Here is a 22,031-nt window from a genome sequence, read left to right as displayed (position 1 = left end):
TCATGTATTGATGCTCATTTTAGATGGAATTATCTTAGTAATTGTTGGACATAAATCATTTTAAAATGTGTTTTCAAGAAATAAGGTGAGGGGTTGGTGAGGGGATAGAACTGTTATTGTTGAAATGTCTCCCAGTTTAGTTGGTGGGGAGGAGATTTTACCGTTTGAGTATTCCTGCTTAGATGGGTAAAATGTCATAGGTTTTTTAACAATACTTTAGATTTTCTGTTTGTAATGTATATTTATTACATTAATTTTATGTTTTTTATAATATAAAGATGTAAGAATAACATGTACATGATAGTTGTAGGAGTACAGGTGGTATCTAGATCTCTTTATAAACTAAAATTACATTCATTATTAAAAACAGTATTTATCTCTAAATATTTTATTTTAGGTAGAAGGTAAGAAATGGTAATGGTTTTAATGGATAAATAGTTTTAAAGATTTAGTAAGTAGTATAAATTTTTTGGAGGGAATTAAGCATATTGACAAATGTAATGTTATTGAACTATTTAATATAATTGTATTAGAGGTTTCTTTATTTGTGTATTTCAGATTACATAGGTTGTTTTTAGAAGAATTGCTGGCAATCTTCAAATGGATAACGCAAGCACTTATTTCTGTTTGTTTGTACAGTCATGGCCAAAGGTTTTCAGAATGACAAATATATATTTTCACATGATCTGCTGTCTCTTGTTTTATGTGTGTATTTAAGATGTTTTCATCACATACAGAAATACAATTGCACTCATGAGTAACAAAAGCTTTATGACAGGTAGAATGAGTTAATGCAGCAGTCCGTATTTGCAGTGTTGATCACTCTTCTTCAGACCTTTGCAATTCTCCCTGGCATGCTCTCATCAACTTCTGACCAAATCCTCACTGATGGCAGTCCATTCTTGCACAATCAATGCTTGCATTTTGTCAGAATTTCTAGGTTTTGTTTGTCCACCCGTCTCTTGATGATTGACTACAAGTTTTCAATGGTATTAAGATCTGGGGGGTTTTTAGGCCATGGACCCAAAATTTCTGTTTTGTTCCCTGAGCCAGTTGGTTATCACCTTTGCTTTATGGCAGGTGCTCCATCATGCTGGAAAAGGCTTTGCTCATCACCAAACTGCTCTTGGCGGTTGGGAGAAGTTGCTCTCGGAGGACATTCTGGTACCATTTTTTATTCATGGCTGTGTTGTTAGGCAAGACTGTGAGAGAGCCGACTCCCTGGGCTGAGAAGCAACCCCACACATGAATGGTTTCAGGATGCTTTACAGTTGGCATGAGACAAGACTGGTTTTCTTCTCCCAACAAGCTTTTTTCCAGATGTCCCAAACAATCGGAAAGGGGATTCATCAGAGAAAATGACTTTCCCCCAGTCCTCAGCAGTCCACTCCCTGTACCTTTTGCAGAACATCAGTCTGTCCCTGATGTTTTTCTTGGAGAGAAGTGGCTTCTTTGCTGCCCTTCTTGAGACCAGGCCTTGCTCCAAGAGTCTCCGCCTCACAGTGCATGCAGATGCACTCACACCTGCCTGCTGCCATTCCTGAGCAAGCTCTGCACTGCTGGTAGTCCGATCCCGCAGTTGAAACAGTTTTAAGAGACGGTCCTGGCGCTTGCTGGTCTTTCTTGGGCGCCCTGGAGCCTTTTTGGCAACAATGGAACCTCTCTCCTTGAAGTTCTTGATGATGCGATAGATTGTTGACTGAGGTGCAATCTTTCTAGCTGTTGTACTCTTTCCTGTTCGGCTATTTTTCTGCAGTGCAATGATTACTGCACGTTTTACTTTAGAGATAACCATGGTTCACAGAAGAGAATTACCAGTCTCTTTTTAAAGTGTCCAGTTGTGTCATTCTTTCTTAATCGTGATAGATTGATTTCCATTTCTTTCCTCAAACACCACACCTTTGTTAATGGAGCGAAGACTGAAACAATGTTAGCTGGTGCTTTTTAGGGAGGGCTGCAATGAATTTTAAATGTGTTTTGGGGGATACAGTACATTTTCTAGGCAAATATTGACTTTACAATTAATTGCTGTTAAGCTGATCACTTTGTATAACATTCTGGAGTTTATGCAAAGTCTCGTTAGACTTTGTAAATATTAACTTGTGAATTGTTCTGAAAACTTTTGGCCATGACTATATTTATGCAATTCTTTAATTATCATTATTTAAATGTTTTAATCATGGAATAGATATTGGAGAGTACTTTATGCTTTTTTGATATATGTTCCTTGTTAATTCAAGTGGATTGCAGTGTTTCAATAGTACAGTGTCAATGTATTATCTGCAAGTCTAGTTGTGTGGAAGTTTTTCAGCTTCTGTTATGTTTATAAGTTTTCTTCAATAATTCATAATGACAGGTACACTTATTAGGTTTTTTTGCAAATGTTTATATTATTTGTTTATACTCTTGTATTTTCTTACTATTTTTCATAATCAATTTAAGTACATTTCATATACAGCCTTAGAGTTATGGAGTATAGCCTATGCCAGTCATTTCATTTCTATATTTTTTATCATTGTGATGATTTGTTCAACATTAGTGTTTTAAAGTCGAAATATGTTAAATATTTACATATATATTGTTTTTATTTTCAGTATCTTGTGAATGATGGTGTCAGTACCAGAGAAGACGTCTTCAAAAATGTGTGTCATGTCTTTGACAAGACATTTACTGCCTTGTCTCAAAGGGAGAGGAAGTGCAAGGCGTTAGAAAAGAAGGTGGAATTTCTTAAGGAACAGTTGGAGAAAGCTGAAAGGCAATATTCAAATGCTCAAAAGGATTTGGACATTTTGCATGCGTGTGCGGCATTTTTTGATGACGGTAGGCATTTAAATAATTTTTAATGTTTATGAAAGGTATCATTTTAGCATGTAGAAGAAACAAATTTATTTATAAGATATCAATTTATAAGGGTCATTCACAGATTAGTTCTTTTTGTGAATGAAAAATTGGGTAATTGAATGGGATCTTTGGTATTTGCAGTGCTTATGAAAAATATTTTCTTAGATTCTTTCTGTTTCTTCATGTAAAAAATAATTTCTTATGAAAGAGTTTAATCATAAGAATTATAAAATTTGAAAATATAGAAGTGAAAGTTTATCTACAAAATAACAATTGCATATATTTAGTACTTTTATAATAATGATAGTGTAAGTCGGACAGTTTTGTCTTTATAGTAGACTAGGATTCTTTTCATATATCTTAATTAGATAGAGATTATTTTTCCAAAATGTCAAATGCTTGAATATATTTAGGTGTATTATATGTTTTTGTGAAATGAATTAAAAAAAATTAACATTTTGCAATGTTATCTGTGTTCACTTCACAAAAAAGTACTCAAGGATAAGGTGCATAACCTCCGAAGATCAGGAGAATTTCATGTTTAACTAAAATAATATGCGTAATTTCCAGGGATTAAAATATTGTAATTGCCTTACTTTATACCAAATTTTTTATTGTAAAAAATTAGAAATACATGTGAGAAAGTTGCTGTTTGTACATATGAATTATTTATTTGTTTTGGATATTAATTTAGAAATAGTTGCGTTTGTTTGAAGATACAACATATTTGTAAGAAAGTAGTTCTTTAATTTTGGTCAATTGTTTTTGTATAGTTTGTGCTATATTTGATCCAATGTAGCCCATAATAATGTTATAGTTTATATAATATCTGTGTGAATTTTATTATTGTTATGAATATGTCTTTTAAAACAACAAGCAAATAGTCAAGTGTTAGTCATTTATGAAAGGTTTAAAAATTACAGCAGGTGCATTTTTACATAGGTCATAAAAAATCAACTGATCAGCAGGTTTAAAGCAACTTTGCTATGTTTTGGATGTGGTTTTTGTGAGTAGTAAATCATGTATTTTTTTTTTAGAATTCAAATTATTTTGGAAATATATGCATTAGTTTTCAAATAAATTAAACATTATGTAATACTTTTTGTAAAGTTAATGTTAGAAAGCAAGAACATTGTAAGACATGCACATATGTTGATAAGGAATAAATTTTTCTTGCTTAGTACTTCCTATTTTTTCATGTTGTTGAGTGTTGGAATATGTTTGTGTAGTATATTCAATACAGCATTTAATCTGTCTTTAATTTTTTTAATGTTAATATTTTGCAGAAAAAAAGGATTTCTTCACTCAGACTGAAGATTTTTCTGTGGATGATGTTGAAGGCTTGATGGAAGCAGAGGCAACGTGTGATCAAGATAATTAACGTAGTGACATTTTTTTTCTGTAAATAGTTTTGGTGTGAATTTGTTTTTTGGTGTGTTTTTACTATTATAACTTAAGTATTTATAATAAAAGTGGTTTGGTGTGGAGTTGTCTGTTTAGTAATTTTTGTTTTTAAAATATTTGTGTAATATTATAAAAGAACATCGTCTTTCAAGGTTGGAAACAACAGTTTTTAAGGCAAGCATTTTAGTTTCAGGGACAGATAAAGTGAGATATTTCTAGATTAGTGAGTTTTTCATAAATGGTGAGAGATTAACTGTTTTAAGAGTTTTTTTATGTCGGATTTGCCATTTTTTTGTGAATGTTAAGTATGTAGTGCATATGAATAGCTGTTCATAATCTTGTGGATATTTCTAATTTCATTGTGGAACAGGATATAGTTTAGGACATTTTCTAGGTGGTTTCTTTGTTTACTGGGGATCTATTTTTTGAGTGGTGTAAAGAAGTTTTTACGAATGATTAGTAGATCACAGCAGGTAATGGAACAAATTCATTAGTAATTTTCACAATGTTTTACAATCCTTTCTAAAATAATTGTAATATTAGAAACATTATTCATAAACCATTTTTTAAGAGGGTTAAAATCTAGCTGGTACATTCTTATTAGGTGGTAGGTTTTGTAATGCACTTTAAAGGTACCGTAATGTTTTATGGAAAATGGGTTAGATCAACCAACAAAGAAGAATACGTATTTTATTATCTTGCTATTTTTTTTGTCTTGATTTGTAATGTTCATTTTTGAATATTAAGTAATAGTTTGCATTGTTCAATATAATTAAGGTATTGGGTTAGATCAACAAAGAAGAATACTTTAAATTGTTATAGTGTACAAGGTGTTTTTTTACACAATACAAAAATTATTTGTAAGGAGTAAATAGTTTTCATTTGCTAAGATAGTGAAGGATTTTGTTTGGTGAGTAATAAAATATCACACATTATTTGAGAATATTCTATAACACTTTCAAAATAAAACATTTCACTTTTTAAATATGGGCTCACTTCATAAAATCTGCTTTATTCATTCAATGTAAAATGTATAATAAGTTGAGGGTGAAGTACATGAATGTGATTAGGATACAGTGATACAATTAAAATGCAGTAATAAAACAATTTTGTTTTATTTTCTTCAAACGTCTTATGTCATATGTATTTATGCTAATTCTGATGTTTTATCCATCTTATTAGTTTCTCCTATGCTGCTTTACGTGAATGATGTGCGCGATTTATGTGTCAAGCCGGAACACCTATTTTTTTTACGTTACCCTAACGCTGTTCCGATTTTGCCATCCCCAATCACTAGACTTTAAATCGTTTTGCAGAGCTCCCTGGCAATGCACAAAATATCTGGTGCAGATAGGGCCATGTACTGAGGTACAGCTGTTTGATTAACCTAGTGGGTACAAGTGTGGACCCTTTTTTATAAGGCAAATTAAAGACAAAATGAATTCTGATAATCATAGATCGAGAAAAGTACATTATAGTGGATGTTAAGTAGTCATAGTTTAAAAAGTAGTCATTATTTCATATGCATGTCCAACAGGGACTGGTTTATATGCCATAATATATTTTCACAAAGAAATTGTTATTCAGTAATGGAAACATGAGTCAAAGTTATTAGAGCCAAAATATCACATAGAAACTCCCGGTTTACTTATTTTATAGCAGTCTTTCCTCCAGTTTAAAAAAAATCATCATTAATATTTCCACTAAAGTAACATACTCCTAAAGATCTATCATTTATAATATTATTATGGAAATTTAAAATACAAAGGTTGATATTTTCAATCGTCTGATTCATGAGATCATTTCCCTACTTTGATATTTAATTATCTAAATAAGCAATTCTCCATTATGAGATGCATAGTAAGGAGCCTAATGAAAGAAAATAAAGGTTAGTTCAAAGTTTGAGACCAAAGGTTGTAACAATGTTTTTAATGCATGTGATATTAAAAACATGCAGAATAATCTAACATATCAGATTATTCAGCATATAATCTGATATATTATTTTCCAGAAGCTCTTAGCATGACTGTTCCAGAAAGGAAGGTTAATAGCTGGAAAAATCACAGTATTACTAGATACATAATTTTATTAAACATGAAAACAAACTTTTATTATTAGTATATAAAAATAGCTAGTTAATTTAATAAAAACAAGTATGACTTGTATAAAAATAAATGTACATAAATAATGAGGAAAAATAAAGGTAATTATTATCAGAATCATATAAATAACTTTTTTAAATTGTTTAGAAGTTTTTTGTGTTTTTCATGATTCTATAAACAGAAATTTCTTTGGAGATTTCTGAAGTAGCATTGCAAAGCACAAACGCATTTCTTTACAATATATGGCATATTTCAAAGGCCTTTTTAGTCTTTTAAAGTTACTAACAATTTTGTGCATGTAATCTGTAATTCTTCAGGCAATTGAATGTTTTTAATGATAGTCATATGAAATGGAATGTATGTTACAACAGCTTTCCAGAGAACCTAAAATTTTGCAGGTTACTCTTTATAGATTGCTTAATGGCATTATAGAGGGGCTCACAAGGAATTTAAGAGATATTGAATTCTTAGTCTTACTAGTCAACGCATATATCGTAAATGTTCATTCTAGATAGTCAAAATGTTGCTTTTTAAAGTGAAAATGCTTTGTAAGATACCTAGAATGTTACACATGAAACCGAATGTATGATAAAACTGCTTACCATAGCCGTTGCTATGCTGTTGCCTTCAAATATGGTTTGCAGCGAATGAGGAACGTGTATAGTCCGGTGACGTCATGCACAGTTTGCTCTATTGGTTGAAGTAGAGTTATGCTGTTATGTCATTGGTTGTTTTTTTTAAACAATCGGTTGAGTGGCCATTTTTACGGTCTTCCTTGAGAAATGAGTCAGTCTTGTACAGACACGCTCTGAGTTAGCTTCGTGTGAGCTTCGAGTTAGCAAACTTTTCAAACACCAGACGGAACTTTACTGAATAGCTTTTAAGCATATTTAGTTGGTTCATCAATTCTTCGAGGATATTTTCGTCGAGGTAAGTCCTTGCATGTGTTTGTTAAAGATGTTATGACTGACGTTTGTTGCATTTGAAAATAAGTGGAGAGCTGTATTCATTTGCATTAACTTAAAGACTGGTGGCGGCTAGCTACTTGAATGTAGTCGGCTCGTAGCCGCTAGTTACTTCGATGGAGTCGGCTTGTAGCGGCTAGCTACTTGGATGTAGTCGGCTCGTAGCCGCTAGTTACTTGGATGGAGTTGGCTTGTAGCGGCTAGCTACTTGGATGTAGTCGGCTCGTAGCCGCTAGTTACTTGGATGGAGTTGGCTTGTAGCGGCTAGCTACTTGGATGGAGTTGGCTTGTAGCGGCTAGCTACTTGGATGTAGTTGGCTCGTAGCCGTTAGCTACTTGGATGGAGTTGGCTTGTAGCGGCTAGCTACTTGGATGTAGTTGGTGTCCAGTGTAGTTGTATCTATTTCTACTATAATATAGAAGTTAATTCAGAATATTGTACACCAAGCACCTTTTTGTAGTGTTGGATTTCAGAGTACAGTAAATCTTTATCCTTTTGCTTAGGGTTCGAGTGGATTAAATGGAAGAAAAGTTTCTTCAGAGCTACCGTAGACTTCCATATTGCTGGGTTGCAGACAAGTGTTATTTACCAGGCGGAGAATTCAGATGTTGCTCAGGAAGAGGATTTATGCAGTTTAAAAAAATGTTTGCTAATAACATTAGCATTCTGGGATCATCCAAGTTGGGATGTATAATTGTTGGCATTCAGGCCATTGAAAATGTTCATTAGTCTTCTTGTATAAGATGAAGTTTGTAGCACTAAATGGTTATTTATAATTTATTTAATGCTGGGTAAATCCCCAATATTATATCAAGTCATTTTTGCCAAAACAATATGGATCATATGTTAAATTGACATCTTTACTTTTGAAATTTTTTAACTACACCGACCCATTTAGGGCTTAAGCACATAGCTATGATGCATTTTGCTCCGTTTTTAACTGGAAAAAACCAGTTACTGATTACCATCTGCATTTTGTTTCATTCAGGTTGTGTATCTGTAGTCGATATTTTTAATTAGTATAATACGTGATATTCATGAGAAACATGGTAGTATCCTCATTCAAATTTGAGACTTGATGGGTATTTTTTGGATTTAATTCATTTTTAAGGAAAATTAGGGGTTTTAAGCTGTGAAAGCTGCATTTTGAGGTTGCTTTTTTGTTTGCTTTTTAGAATTAACTATTTTAGTTGGTACATTTTCTACTGCTGGATTTCTTTTAGTGATTTTCATTTTTACATAATGTAAATTATGAAAGCTATTATTTAAAAAAAAATAAATTTTATTTTTTATAAAAGCAATGGCAAAAATCTTTACATTTTTGTGCAGTGATGTTTAATATTTTTTGTTTTTAATACATTTTTCAATTATATTGCTGTATCATCTATAAATCTGTATGCCACTGAATCCTTTAATGTTTATATGCAGATGCCTAGAGGAAAATCTTATCGAAGATCTCTGGCTGCTCTCCGACGAATGGAAACAGCTCGAGTCCGAGTAGGAATCCCAGTGACTTCCAGTGATTTTGTTTCACGTTGGTGTTTATTTTAATTACATTTTTTAAATGTGATGTATTTGTATCATGAAATATTCAGAGTACCTATTTAACTTGTTTTAAAATACTTATTTCTTTTTTGCTTGTTCTTCAATAGGGAGTGGAACCGGCTGGCGACATCGAGTTAAAGACTGGCCCTCCAGTTCATTTACCAATCATTGTCACAAGCTTGTAATTCCGGAGGAGCGCTCTGATGGAAAAGTAAGTGTAATTAGAATTCATTTCAAATGGAATGTTTACATATTTCTCATCTTTCTATGTTTTTCTCTGTTTTAAAGTTTGTGCTGCTGATTGGCGCGTCTCATCTGCGATCGTTTGCTGATGGGATTGTTAAGATTTCGGATGGGTGCATTGATTTTGGAGTGATGTGCACTCCTGGTGCGTCTGCAGCTGACTTGCGCATTGAGGCCTACCACGCTGTTGTTCCCCGTCAGCCTGATGCTGTCTGTGTAACGGCTCCTTCAAATAATCTTACTGCATCCCTTAATCCAGAGGAAGCGGGAGAGGAATTTGAAAAGTACCTTTTGACCGTCTTGTATCGTTGGCCTAAGGTATGTACTGTGTTTTCAGCAAGAATGTAAAGCAGTGTTCATTAATTTTAGTTTGCAGAGACCACTGTCTAGCATGTTTTAGGTATTTCCCTTTTGCTAGACATATGTAAAATGCAGAGCAATGGTCACTGAGGTGTGGAATTGAGAAACGGTGATATAAGCATAAATGTCTAAATGGGTTGTTTTTCTTAGGTTTTTTGTACTGGCTTCCCCCTGCGCTTGACTGAATCCCTAGAGAAGCAGAACTTGTTTCAGCAAGAATTTCATCGCAGGGCAGCAAAGCTTGGTAGGTATTTAATACGTTTCTCTTTGGTAAATGTATTATAGGTCTTTGTATGTTGTGTTTGATGAACGGAATGTATGATTTTTTTTTTTTATATCCTGGTCTTTTCAGGTATCCCCTATTTTCCTGTAGCTGACTACTTTCCTCTGAAGCGTCTCAATCTGTGGAGCCCTGATGGCGTGAGTACATAGTCATTTTCAAAATAGGAAGGTAAAATTGTGCATTTCTATGGAATGTTAATTTTATCTCTCATTGTAATGTGTGCAGATCCACCTCAGCGATGACCACGGCATGCCCATTCTCCAGAAACTCATGTGGATGTTTGCTTATCGATATCTCGAAATGTCAACTCCAAAGCCACCGGTACAGAGTCAGGCAGCTACTGGTTACAAGCCAAGATTTGTTCCTCGCATTGTCGTGAAAGGGGAGGAAAGAAGAGTCCCATCTTTGCCATCTTCAGAGTGGACTCTTGTGAGATCTGGCAGAAAGGTATCGATATATTTGCAGTTTCCTTGCAGTAGAAGAAAGATGTTTCTTTAACTGTTAAATATCTTAAACAACTCATATGTGCTCTATCATTACAGAGGAACCACTCAGGGAATTGGAATCTTCTGATTCACTGAAGACAAGGGTGGTTCATCACAAGGTGAGGCTTGTAGCGATTTATAAGATCTAATTGTAAATGTTACTGGTATCTTAATTAAAATTTTTATTTTGCAGATTGATGGGACTCCAGTATCGTTAAGAAAGTGTTCGTTCTGTTGAATCCTTCCCGTTTTTCACCTGATATCTTGGTTGCCATGGAAACGGTCTCTCCATCAGACCTTTCAGATGTTCACACAGGCAATGAGGTAATTTGCAGAAGACTGGAAGTACCATTTACCATCTTAGTATTTTCTTTTATAAAGAATCCAAACCTGAACTGTTTTTTACAAAGTCTGTGGAACATCAAAAGAAGTCAGCTGGGAGACAGCAGGTTTGTGAAAGCATAAGTTAATAATTTGTTATTGTAGAATAAAAGTATTTTGCAAATTAAGGTTTAATGTATAACAAATATTGAGTTGTGTTTTAACTGAAAACACGTTATATTGAATCTTTGTTGACTTTTTGCAAAGCAAGTTTAATATTTTGCTTTGGTCTCATTTGGTTTTAGGTTGAGGCGAAAGCTAAAGCAGCCAAGATGTCTGTCTGCAATGTGCTGCCTTGTGAATCTCAAGAGATGTTGAACTGTCTTGGTCTGTCGGCGAGTCCTCCCAGCCAGTTGGTATGTATTGTGATGTTTATCGTTCTGTGTAATAAGAAAAATATTTTCTAATTGTCATAAAATCTAATTTATTTGGAATAATACAGTATAACTTATTTGTTTAATGTGTTATGCATAATGTTGGATATGTTTCATTCCATAAGATTGAAACGTTACATGTAAATATTTTGCAGGGACAGATTATCTGTACAAAAGTAACAAAGTGTAAGCAATTAATCAGAATCCCCTCAATGAATTACTGAAATATCAATTAACTATTTAAGATAATGCAAAAGTTATTTCTTTGGATTGTAACAATGTTTCAGATGTAGTGTTAGCTTGAGTAGATGTAGAATTTCTAAAATAAAGAGGAAATCTTAGTATATATTTTAGGCCAAAAATGCTCAAGAGATCATGCTTATTTTGATTTGAACATAAATGCAGCAGAAAAGGGTGAGGTTTTCAATTGTGTTGGAAGTGCTTGTACATTTTTATTTTTTTGGATGTAGCAGTTGTGCATGTCTACTTTCTTAAATACGTTTGAAGGTAATATGCTAAATGATGTCATAGTTTACTGGAAATGCGTCATTTGTTTGGAGCTTAATGGTGACTGCTGTGTTGGCACAAATATTTATATAAAAAGTAATGGTACATGTGGTATACTATGTACAAAATGAAATATAGATGGGTATCATGTTTAATGTTATCTGATTTGTCTTTTGGAGAAAAAAGTAATGCAAGCTTGCTTTCTAACATATTTTAGATGAGAGTTAGACTGTAGGGAATGTCTAGTGTCTCTGACATTTATAACCAATTAACAGAATGCAAAGAAAAACACTGATTGCAGGACCACTGTAATACACATTTTAGCTGGAACCTCTCTACAATAATCTTTAATTGCTTGTACATGTTAGTTATTTATGTTGTAAGAAATGCTAAAATGAAACATTCAAATTATGTGCATATATTTTACAATTATTTGAGATTATTGAATAACTTAAGTAATTGTTTTGTGCAGTTCCGCTAAGCATTTTTCATTTAAGGAAAAAGACTTAATAAAGTGAAAATATAGAAGTCTTAACGTTTTTAAAATTTCCATTCTAGACGCTTGAGAGGAATGATTGCCAGTGCACGCCGACGTCATCCAAAGGTAAGACTGATCTTTTATGTAGGTGTTCGGAGGGGTTGCAGTCGGCTCTTGTCCCAGGGACATTTTTTGGTAGTAATCGGTCTACATCTGGGACCCTCATGTCATGCAGTATTGTAGCCGCAATAAAACATCACATTTCTCCCATTTGTACCTGGAAGACGTCAGATGTAGATGAAGTCTCTGTGCAAGGTCGCAAGTTGGCGGAATATATTGCTCAGAAAGACCCAGCATAGGCTCAAAGCAGAGTTGTCCAAGTTGGTTCAAGATCAGACTATTTTCGGTGGAAAGTGGAATGTAGGAATTTGTGACATGGTGACATGTGATTTTGACCAGGAGGGGGAAGTCTTTGAACTATTACAAATGTATTTGATGAGAAATGGAATGTGTATCTTTTCTCTTCATGATGCAACTACCTTGGTAATCCAGCATGGAGAGTACTTTGCTGTTGTAGACTTTGGAACACGGAATTCGGAGGGCTTAGCATCAGAATCTGGTACGCCTGTAGTGGTGTTTAACACAAGCTTACTTGATTTAATGGTTCATTTGAACAAACTTGGGGAATCCTTATATGCAACCGAATATGCAATCTATGCCATTTCTGTAAAAGAGATGTGCAGTAATATGGAAACATGCACAGCACTGACTGAAGACACACACTCTACAGATGCATGCCATGCTTCCAGTAGCCATGTTGCATCATTCAGTGGGTCATTTCATCAGGGTGATGATCGCTTTACATATGGTGGACTTCAGTGTGCAGCCATTAGTCTTGTTGCTTTAACAAAGCACACACTGACAAGCGTTTTTTCGTGGAATATTGAGATATTGGACGATGTACTGACTGTAGGTGATAAGCTGTACACAGCTTTGCATGACAGCCATTTAATCAGTGGTGGACATGAGCTTCTTGCTATTCCAGACTTGCCTGAAAATATTCATGTTGATGGACAGCATTTTGAATGTTTTTATCATGCAGATTATGCTTCTGGAGATGTGGATATACTGGGAGGACAGTTAATAGAGGAGGGTGTGCTTACTACTCTCTGGGATGGATTGAGTAAGATGTGTGGAAAGTATGAAACCTGCTTTATGACAGTATGTGGCAGTACTTGCGCTCTCATCAGTAATAGTGGGCGTTATGCTATTGTAGACTCCCATGCACGTAACAATGAGGGCATGGTAGATGCACATGGTAAGAGCGTTGTTCTTTACTTTAACTGTATAGATGATGTCTTTGCATATTTACAAGGCTTTCTGCTGAACTGAATGTCACTCGGAGGTTTTTTGAGATCAGTGGAGTTGATATTGTTCAGATGGACTCAAGTAAAAGTGTATCTGAACATTCAGCTGCTGTTCCAAGTAGCACTAGTCTGTTTGAAGGGAGCAATGGTGATATACAGGAGGATTCTTATGGAGGACATTCATTACAACTGCAAACATCAAACAGGGATGATGGTGATGATGATGTGGTTGTTACTGATGTCCAAAATAAGGAATTGTATTTTAACCCCATCTCTGAAGACATTGCACGGTCATTGTGTGGCAAGTTGAATGTAGAGTTTGAACGGGCACATTCTGTATCTTCGTGGTTGGTGAACTGGGTGTGCCATGTATGACAGAAAAATAGTAGGTGATGGAAACTGCTTTTTAGAGCACTTAGTCAAGCTGTCAGTGGCAATCAGAAATCTCATCGCAAAATTCGGCTTGCTGTCACAAACCAGTTAAAAAGAATTTCCAAATGTATACAAGTATTCTCAGAAATGAGTATTGTTCCATGTCAGAATATATTAGGACTTCAAGGATGCAATATGTTGGCAGTTGGGCAACTGAAGTAGAGATTCAAGCAGCAGCTGACTTTTTTGACATAAATATCTTTACTTATTGTAGTGATAAATGGCTTAAATATACATCTACAAACAGTTTGTGCAATCATGGTCTCTATTTGCAAAATATTAATGGTAATCATTATGAGAATGTTCTTTGTGTAAAGCAGCCCAAGTCACAAATATGTTATGGTTATTGCACAAATCAAGATGTTTCTGGGAAATGTAAAACTCGGAAAGCTATTGCAAAACAAAAGATCGCTCTTGTAGAGATGGTCAAAACTGAGAGTTTTGTGCAAGAGGAGTGTGTGGGTATTTTGCAAGATGATCAAGAGACTTTGCTATTTACTCCCCTGTCTGAAGTTACTGCTAAAACTCTGTGCAACAAACTAAAAATAGACTTTGAAGAACACAATTTCCAACCAGTAAAATTGGGAGGGCCTTTAGGAAGTGTGTGTAAAACTAAAAATATTGTAAATGATGCCAACAGTTTTTTCAGAGCTATATCTCATGTACTCAGTGGTTCACAGAATAATCACCGTAAAATTAGACTTGCTGTAGTTTCATATATAACCAAGAATATAGAAGAATGTGAAGAGTTTCTGGGAAGAGATTATGCTTCTGTGTCAGAATATGTTAACCAGTCACAGATGAAGTACTTGGGTCACTGTGCTACCGAAATTGAGTTTAAATCTACTGCAATCATGTTGGGATTGGACATTTATGTATTTAATGGCACACAGTGGAGCAAATACAGTTCAAAAAACAGTAATTTTACTCATGAAGCTCTGTATCTTCAGAACTGTAATAATCATTTTGATGCTGTTATGTGTGTAAAGCAGGCTAATAAAGACTGTTGCTTTGAACTTTGTAATCCAAATGGTTCATTACAGACAAAATCCATTCAAACAAGATCTTCCCAAGTACAGAAAGATACAAAACAAACTGTAACGAGCAATAAAAGAAACTACAGTTTTTCTATGTATTTAAGACAAAAAAGGAATGGGAAGGAAATGATCAAATACAAAACTCAAATGACATATATGCAAAAAGTAAAATTTAAGCAGAATAACAAATACAAGACAAATTTTTATACAAGGAAAAGAAGAAAAACTCGAGTAGAACAAAATATCATGATGATGAGACTTATCAAAAAAAGGTTCAGCTGAGGACTATTAATAAATATACTAAAGACGAATCTCATCGAGAGAAACTGAAGCAAATTGCATTGCTAAATATAAGAAAGACGAATCTTATCGAGAGAAACTGAAGCAAATTGGCATTGCGAAATATAAGAAAGACGAATCTTATCGAGAAAAACTGAAGCAAATTGGCATTGCGAATATAAGAAAGACGAATCTATAGAGACAAACTGAACAAATTGGCATTGCGAAATATAAGAAAGACGAATCTTATCGAGAAAACTGAAGCAAATTGGCATTGCGAAATATAAGAAAGACGAATCTTATCGAGAAAACTGAAGCAAATTGGCATTGCGAAATATAAGAAAGACGAATCTTATCGAGAAAAACTGAAGCAAATTGGCATTGCGAATATAAGAAAGACGAATCTTATAGAGAAAACTGAACAAATTGGCATTGCGAAATATAAGAAAGACGAATCTTATCGAGAAAACTGAGAATTGGCATTGGAATATAAGAAAGACAATCTTATCGAGACAACTGAAGCAAATGAGCATTAAAAGTATAATGAAAATGAATCTCATAGACAAAAGTAAAAGAATCAAGTAAAAAGCAATACCTTTATCCAGGACATAAGTTGCACATAATATCAGATGTAAAGCTAAAAAGACGGGAGATTAAAGAAAAGTCAAAGGAGTTTGATTTTGTTGTTGCACAATTTTTGGAGAAGGTAAAAGAGGGGCCAAATTTTGTTTGTTGCGTTTGCTTTCGTCTGTTGTTCAAGCATCAGATATTGAATTGTCACAAAGACCAGTACAGAAAACTAAAGAAATGTCTTTAATTGCAGATAAATGTATAAGTACGATTATGTGCATAGGTGTGATGATGTGTGTGCATCTCCATGCACTCTTAATACCTGTCGAAATAGGCTGTATATCTGTTATTCTTGCCATTATAAAATGAGCAAAGGTCAAATACCCCAGAAGTTCATGTAATAATTTATCTGTTGATCCCATCCCACCTCATTGGCATGTTTGAATACTTTGGAGCAACACTTAATTGCTTTACATATACCATTTATGAAAATGCTGGCTTTGCCCAAAGGTGGACAAAATGGAGTGCATGGACCTGTTACATGTGTCCCTACAAATATAGTTGAAACTTGCAGCCTGTTGCCAAGAAGTAATATGGAAGGCTCTTTGTTACCTGTGAAGTTGAAGCGTAAATTGACATACAAAGGTCATTATGATTATCAGTATGTTGATACAATGCATGTCCAGGAAGCTCTTCGGTACTTGAAACATTGTAATTCTCATTATAAAGATGTAGAGTTCAATGAATCTTGGATCAATGAGTTTTCTCCAGAAGAAAATAGTTCAATTTTAATAAAGAATGAAAGTGTTAAAGAAGATGAGGACATGTCCATAGATGAAAATGATGATGACCTTTTACATGACAGACAGCAACACTGCATGTTCCAGGACACTTGTCTTATGCCAGTAGATATAGGACAAGAAGCTTTGGATCAATATGTTGATAATGTGTTGAATATTGCACCAAGTGAAATAATAACCCGGTAAAATTGCTTTCTGATTGTACAAATGAAGCAAATGTTTCCCTGTTTTGTTTCCTTTGGGGTATAATACATACCATGAAAGCGGCAATATCGTTTGACTTTAAGCCGCTACTTTAATAACAGACTTCTTCATGCTGATGGTAGATTTGCACGTAATGTAGAATACATCTTCTTTGCTCAATACATGTCAGAACTGGAGCAAGTTGTCTCTAAAGTGTCTATAGCATTGCGTAAAGGCACAAGTCCTACATTTCAAATATGACTGAGGTATTAAAAATGAGGACTCTTTAAATAAGTTGTTACAGTTTGATGATGGGTATCGCTTCTTGAAACCATTCGAGGCACACCTGCCTTCTGGCAGTCGGCTCAACGCGACTTGCTAGCTTGTGTTAGAATGTTGGAAAACCACATGGTTTGCCTCATTTTCTTCTGCTGATATGAGATGGAAAAATTTACTTTACAGCATTTTGAAGCAGGAAGGGCGAACGCAGACTTTGGAACAGTTGCAGTGGGCAGATAAGTGTGAATTGCTGCGTCAAAATCCTGTTACTGCTGCCAGAATGTTTGATTTTAGATGGCATGTTTTTGTTAAAGAAGTTTTAATGTCTCCTTCAAATCCAATTGGAAAAATTGAAGACTACTATTATCGTGTAGAATTCCAGCAGCGTGGTTCTCCCCATTGTCATTGCCTTTTTTGGATTTCGGGTGCTCCAATTCTCGACAAGAACACGGATGAAGAGGTTACTGCATTTATTGATAAGTATGTAACATGTGAAATTCCAACTGAAGAAGATCCATTGTTTGAAGTTGTTACATCTGTACAGCAGCATTCAAACGACATTCAAAACTTGTAAAAGAAAAAACCGTTTGTCGTTTTAATTTCCCACGGCCTGCATCTTGCCGAACCTTTATTTGTCGTGGTGAAAAATATCAAGATCCAGTGAAGACTTGCAAATGCAATTTGGATAAAACTGATAGGCACATTGTGAATGTCTTAGCAAGGACAAGAAAGTTGGGAACAAATTGAGAGAGATAGAGCAATGATATTTTAACTAGTGTAAAGAATGCCATCTCGGATGAGAACTGTACATATAGTACTGTGGAAGAAATGTTTCAAGCTTTGGGATAAGTCAAGGTTTATTTGAAACTGCATATAAGCGATCCAGTAGGAATACTCATGTAGTGTTGAAAAGACAAATTAATGAAGTCTGGATTAATCATATAGCAGGCCGCTGTTAAAAGCTTGGAATGCAAATATTGATATCCAGTACTGTGTTGATGCATATGCATGCTGTGTTTATATAGTATCTTACATGTCCAAAAGTGAGCGTGAAATTGGCCTTCTGTTGGGAAATGCGCAGAGAGAAGCAGCTAAAGATGGTAATGTTAGTGCTAAAGAGGCTTTAAAGACACTCGGTAGTGTCTATTTACATAACCGGGATGTTTCTGCTCAAGAAGCCGTGTACCGACTGACTAACATGCATTTAAAGGAGTGCTCTCGGAAAGTTGTTTTTATTCCAACAGGTGATAATATTGTGAAAATGAGTTTACCCATCTCTGTTTTGAGAGAAAAGCTTCATCTCAGGATCTTACCCAGAAGACATGTTTATGACCGGTATAGTTGACCGCTATAAGAATAGGCCGAATGAAGATGTGTTTTCTGATATGTGCCTGGCTACGTTTGCTTCAGAGTATCGTGTTTTGTCAAAAATGAGAATGTAGAAATTCAGTAAAGTTGAACAATGGCTTTGGGATTGTTGTAAAAGAACTCGGACAAAACCAGCAGTTGTTCGATATGCACGTTTCTCTGAAACAAACAACCAGAAAGTTTTATCAAAGTATAATGCAGTTATTTCTGCCTTACCGCTCTGATAGTGAACTTAAACCTGCACATTGTGAAACCTATGGTGACTTTTACAGGACTGGTGTTATTGGATTTGTTGATGGAACAAACATTCTGTAAAGTCTGTTGTAGATTTAAATAGGAGTGAATTTGAGTTGGAATCTGATCATTTTGAGGCTGTGGACAATGTTACTGGTGATGTAATGCTGGAGGATACATGGGCGAGTTGTGTCCTGAGGTTGAATTGGAACGCTTGGAGTGTGTGGAATTACGAAAGAGAAACCAATAGAAATGATGCTCAGGAACATATTCCTGATTTAAGTTCTAACCCTAAAGACATTTCAGTATTTGAGAAAAACAATGAGTAGATCTGAAGGCCTTGCATTGATTAGATCTTTGAATGAAAACAGTTTTCTGTTTTTATCAAATCCGGCAGTGGTGTTTAATAAGGTTAATGGAAAAATCCAGAACCATGCACATATTTATTACAGGGGGGCCGGTACAGGAAAAAGTCATTTAATTAAGGCAATTGAATATGAATCAAAACGGTTATTGTCCACTGTGTGTAGGTTTCCTGATAATACATGCGTATTACTGACAGCTCCCACTGGCATTGCGCGTATAATTTAGAAGCGACAACAATCCACACCACTTTTTCTATTGGAAAGGATGTACGCCTACCGTATACTCCTTTGGGCGAAGATAACTAAATTCCTTGCGTGTCAAATATAGTGATCTTCAACTTCTTATTATAGATGAAATATCAATGGTCGATCACAATCTCTTATCATATGTTAACGGCCGATTGCGTCAGATTAAACAACCACGAAAGTATATGGGGGTATCAGTATAATTACTGTCGGCGATGTCTATCAGCTCCCCCTGTTCGAGGTAAGCCGATATACGCTGAGGGTGTTGCCACAAAATATGGTCAGAGTTATTTCAAATTGTAGAATTAACTGAAATTGTGAGGCAAAAAGATGCTGTATTTTCTCAACTGCTTAACAGGATGAGAACTCGTTCCAAAAGTACACCAATGCTGCTGATGATATAAACATTTTAAACATTGTGAAACGGGTGAGGTTAGCTCAGCCTTGCACATATTTGCGACTAATAAACAAGTGAGCGAGCACAATATTCATCAATTATATCAGACTTGTCCTGAATTTGTTAGAATTGGGGCACAGGATTATGTAAATGATAAAAAAACGGAAAATTGAGGTTGTTAGAAGGGAGTCATGCAAAGCTTCAAATACCTGCTTATCAGAAGTGTTGTTATTGGGCAAAGGAGCACGTGTTATGTTGTGTAAAAATGTGGATGTTAATGATGGTTTAGCTAATGGTGTTGTTGGTACTGTGACAGAAATATTAATACCTGAAAGGACAAGTTTCCTAAAGTGGTCTATGTTAATTTGATGATGATCGAGTAGGCATGAAGAAGAGGAAGAGCTGCCACTATGCATCATCAGATTTGCGGATCCACACCTATTGAACCTGAGGAGGACAGAGCCACTGTTAAAGGCGGCTTGCGGCGGCAATTTCCCTCAAGTTAGCATGGGCATGTACTGTACACAAAGTTCAAGGAATGACTGTTGAGGAAGCTGTTGTTTCTTTTAGTAAATCTTTGCCCGGGACAAGCTTATGTGGCCGTGAGTCGTGTTAAAGTCTTTCAGGATTGACATTCAAGATTTTGATGAAAAGAGGATATATTGTAAGGATGACATTGCTGTTGCTCTTGAGGATATGAGACCCCTTTTGAGTGGATCTATTCAGTTGGACCGATTTAACAAATCTCCTTTTACTGTATTCCTGATGAACGTGCAAAGTTTATCTCGGCATGTAAAAGATTTGGACTTGTTTTACAGAGAAATGGAAACCTAAATGTGTTGCTGTTACAGAAACATGGTTGACTTCAACTCAACGGATACAGTAAAATTGATGGTTACAGTTTCTCCAACCGTCCACGACATTTATCTTATTCTAACAGGCATCCACAATTGAGTGTGTTGCAAGACCAACAACATGGTGGTGTTGGCATTTATTGTGCAAATGACATTGAATTTGAAGTTCTGCAGCAGCCAGAGCTGAATTTGGAGTGTTTGGTGTACCGGTTTAGTCATTTAAAAATGGTCCTTGGGGTAATTTATCGCCCACCATTATATCCTCTGTCACTATTTAAATAAATTTACAACTTTGTTTGATTGGCTTGAAAACAAAGCGACACAATAGCACTGATTGGAGATTTTAATGATGATATTTTGAAGTCATCAACTATCTCAAAATTTATGTCTGATAAAGGATACCTACAATGGTTGATGACCAACCACTGAAAAAGGTACATTAATAGATCACGTTTATGTTAAATCAGAGAAGCATAAGTTGAAGCCGTAGTTGTGCCTACATATTTTAGTGATCACGAGGGAGTAATGTGTGTTTTTGAGCGGTTGTAATCATGTGATGTTTTGAAATATTTGGTTTTTCTTGATGAAAATGAATTAAAATGTTTAAGACTGCAAGACATTGAGCTAATTTGAAGGTGATGGCACTTACAAAAATTGGGCACTTTAAACACTAAGCAAAGCCACAAACTACATCTTTATTCTGTTGCTCAAACATTTTGATGATTAGTCTGTGAATCAGTTGTTCCATATGCCGCACTTAAACGGGCAGTGGGATGCTGTTTTCACATGGGTAGCCAAATAGGTATCCTTAGGCTTGAAAAGTGAATCAGTTGTTCCATATGCCGCACATAAACGGGCAGTGGGCAGCTGTTTTCACATGGATGGCCAAATAGGTATCCTTAGGCTTGAAAAGTGAAGCAGTTGTTCCATATGCCGCACATAAACGGGCAGTGGGATGCTGTTTTCACATGGATAGTCAGGGAATAATTAGAAGATACCCACTCCAAGACGACTGCAGCTGTCTCCGAACTACTGCCTCCTCAATTAAATTTGGTTAAGCACATTAATAAGAGGGAAAGACAGGGAGCAAAAACAAGGGATGCCCACATCCCACTTACACACACCTGACATACAAAAGGAAATGGGGAAAGATAAACCAAACCAAGGGGTCTTTGAGCCCCGCTTGCACTCACAACACTTGCATATCTACACCACACAATCATATCAGATTCAAGTTCACTGATCAGAGGAGGACAGTTCCTACATAAAATTGGAATTTAAAACCTCTCCTTAGAAAAGGGTTTCGTTTCTTGCATTAAGTTATTTATTAAGCTTTGACAAATTAACAATTGGATACAGACCTAAAAGGAATAATGAAAAAGCAACATTTTAATAATTGGCATATTGATATTTAATATCCCTTTGGCATCAATAAAAGATTTTTGAATTTGAATAATGATTAATATGTACATGTGTTAAATCTTTGAAGCTGTTCTTAATGCAGGGTTTGCTTTACCTTGTCACATAGCACAAAAAAAGCAAAGGCAGTTTATTGGTACTTCCATTTGTGGAACTGGGTTCAATTCCCAGGACTGCCCGACTACATTTGTGCTGACGATTGAAGGTAAAAAAAAATTAAAGTATGAAACCT

At 35.2% G+C, this 22,031-nt stretch overlaps 2 protein-coding genes and 1 pseudogene across 2 annotated transcripts; all 3 read left to right on the top strand.

Annotated features, from left to right (window-relative positions):
- The first annotated feature begins 8,741 nt into the window (after nucleotides 1–8,741).
- On the top strand, nucleotides 8,742–10,325 carry LOC145548884 (uncharacterized). The gene is made up of 7 exons (XM_081599952.1): nucleotides 8,742–8,847; nucleotides 8,966–9,069; nucleotides 9,147–9,419; nucleotides 9,612–9,705; nucleotides 9,814–9,881; nucleotides 9,970–10,191; nucleotides 10,287–10,325. The coding sequence occupies exons 1-7, from the start codon at nucleotides 8,742–8,744 to the stop codon at nucleotides 10,323–10,325; spliced, it is 906 nt and encodes a 301-aa protein (XP_081456078.1).
- A 534-nt stretch (nucleotides 10,326–10,859) lies between these two features.
- On the top strand, nucleotides 10,860–16,215 carry LOC145548883 (uncharacterized). Its single transcript, XM_081599951.1, is given in 9 exon segments — nucleotides 10,860–10,966; nucleotides 12,050–12,319; nucleotides 12,321–13,347; nucleotides 13,350–13,664; nucleotides 13,667–13,711; nucleotides 13,714–13,737; nucleotides 13,740–13,820; nucleotides 13,823–14,841; nucleotides 16,165–16,215. Coding segments are annotated over 9 exon segments (2,916 nt in total). The 5' UTR covers nucleotides 10,860–10,882.
- Nucleotides 16,216–16,478: 263 nt separating this feature from the next.
- LOC145548882 (uncharacterized) lies at nucleotides 16,479–20,929 on the top strand (annotated as a pseudogene).
- Nucleotides 20,930–22,031: the final 1,102 nt, after the last annotated feature.

Source organism: Poecilia reticulata, chromosome 18 (genome assembly GCF_904066995.2).
Source record: "Poecilia reticulata chromosome 18, P_reticulata-male-v2, whole genome shotgun sequence".
NCBI lineage: Eukaryota > Metazoa > Chordata > Actinopteri > Cyprinodontiformes > Poeciliidae > Poecilia > Poecilia reticulata.
The sequence above is the reverse complement of the archived record's forward strand: the minus strand, read 5'-3'. Positions and strand labels throughout refer to the sequence as shown.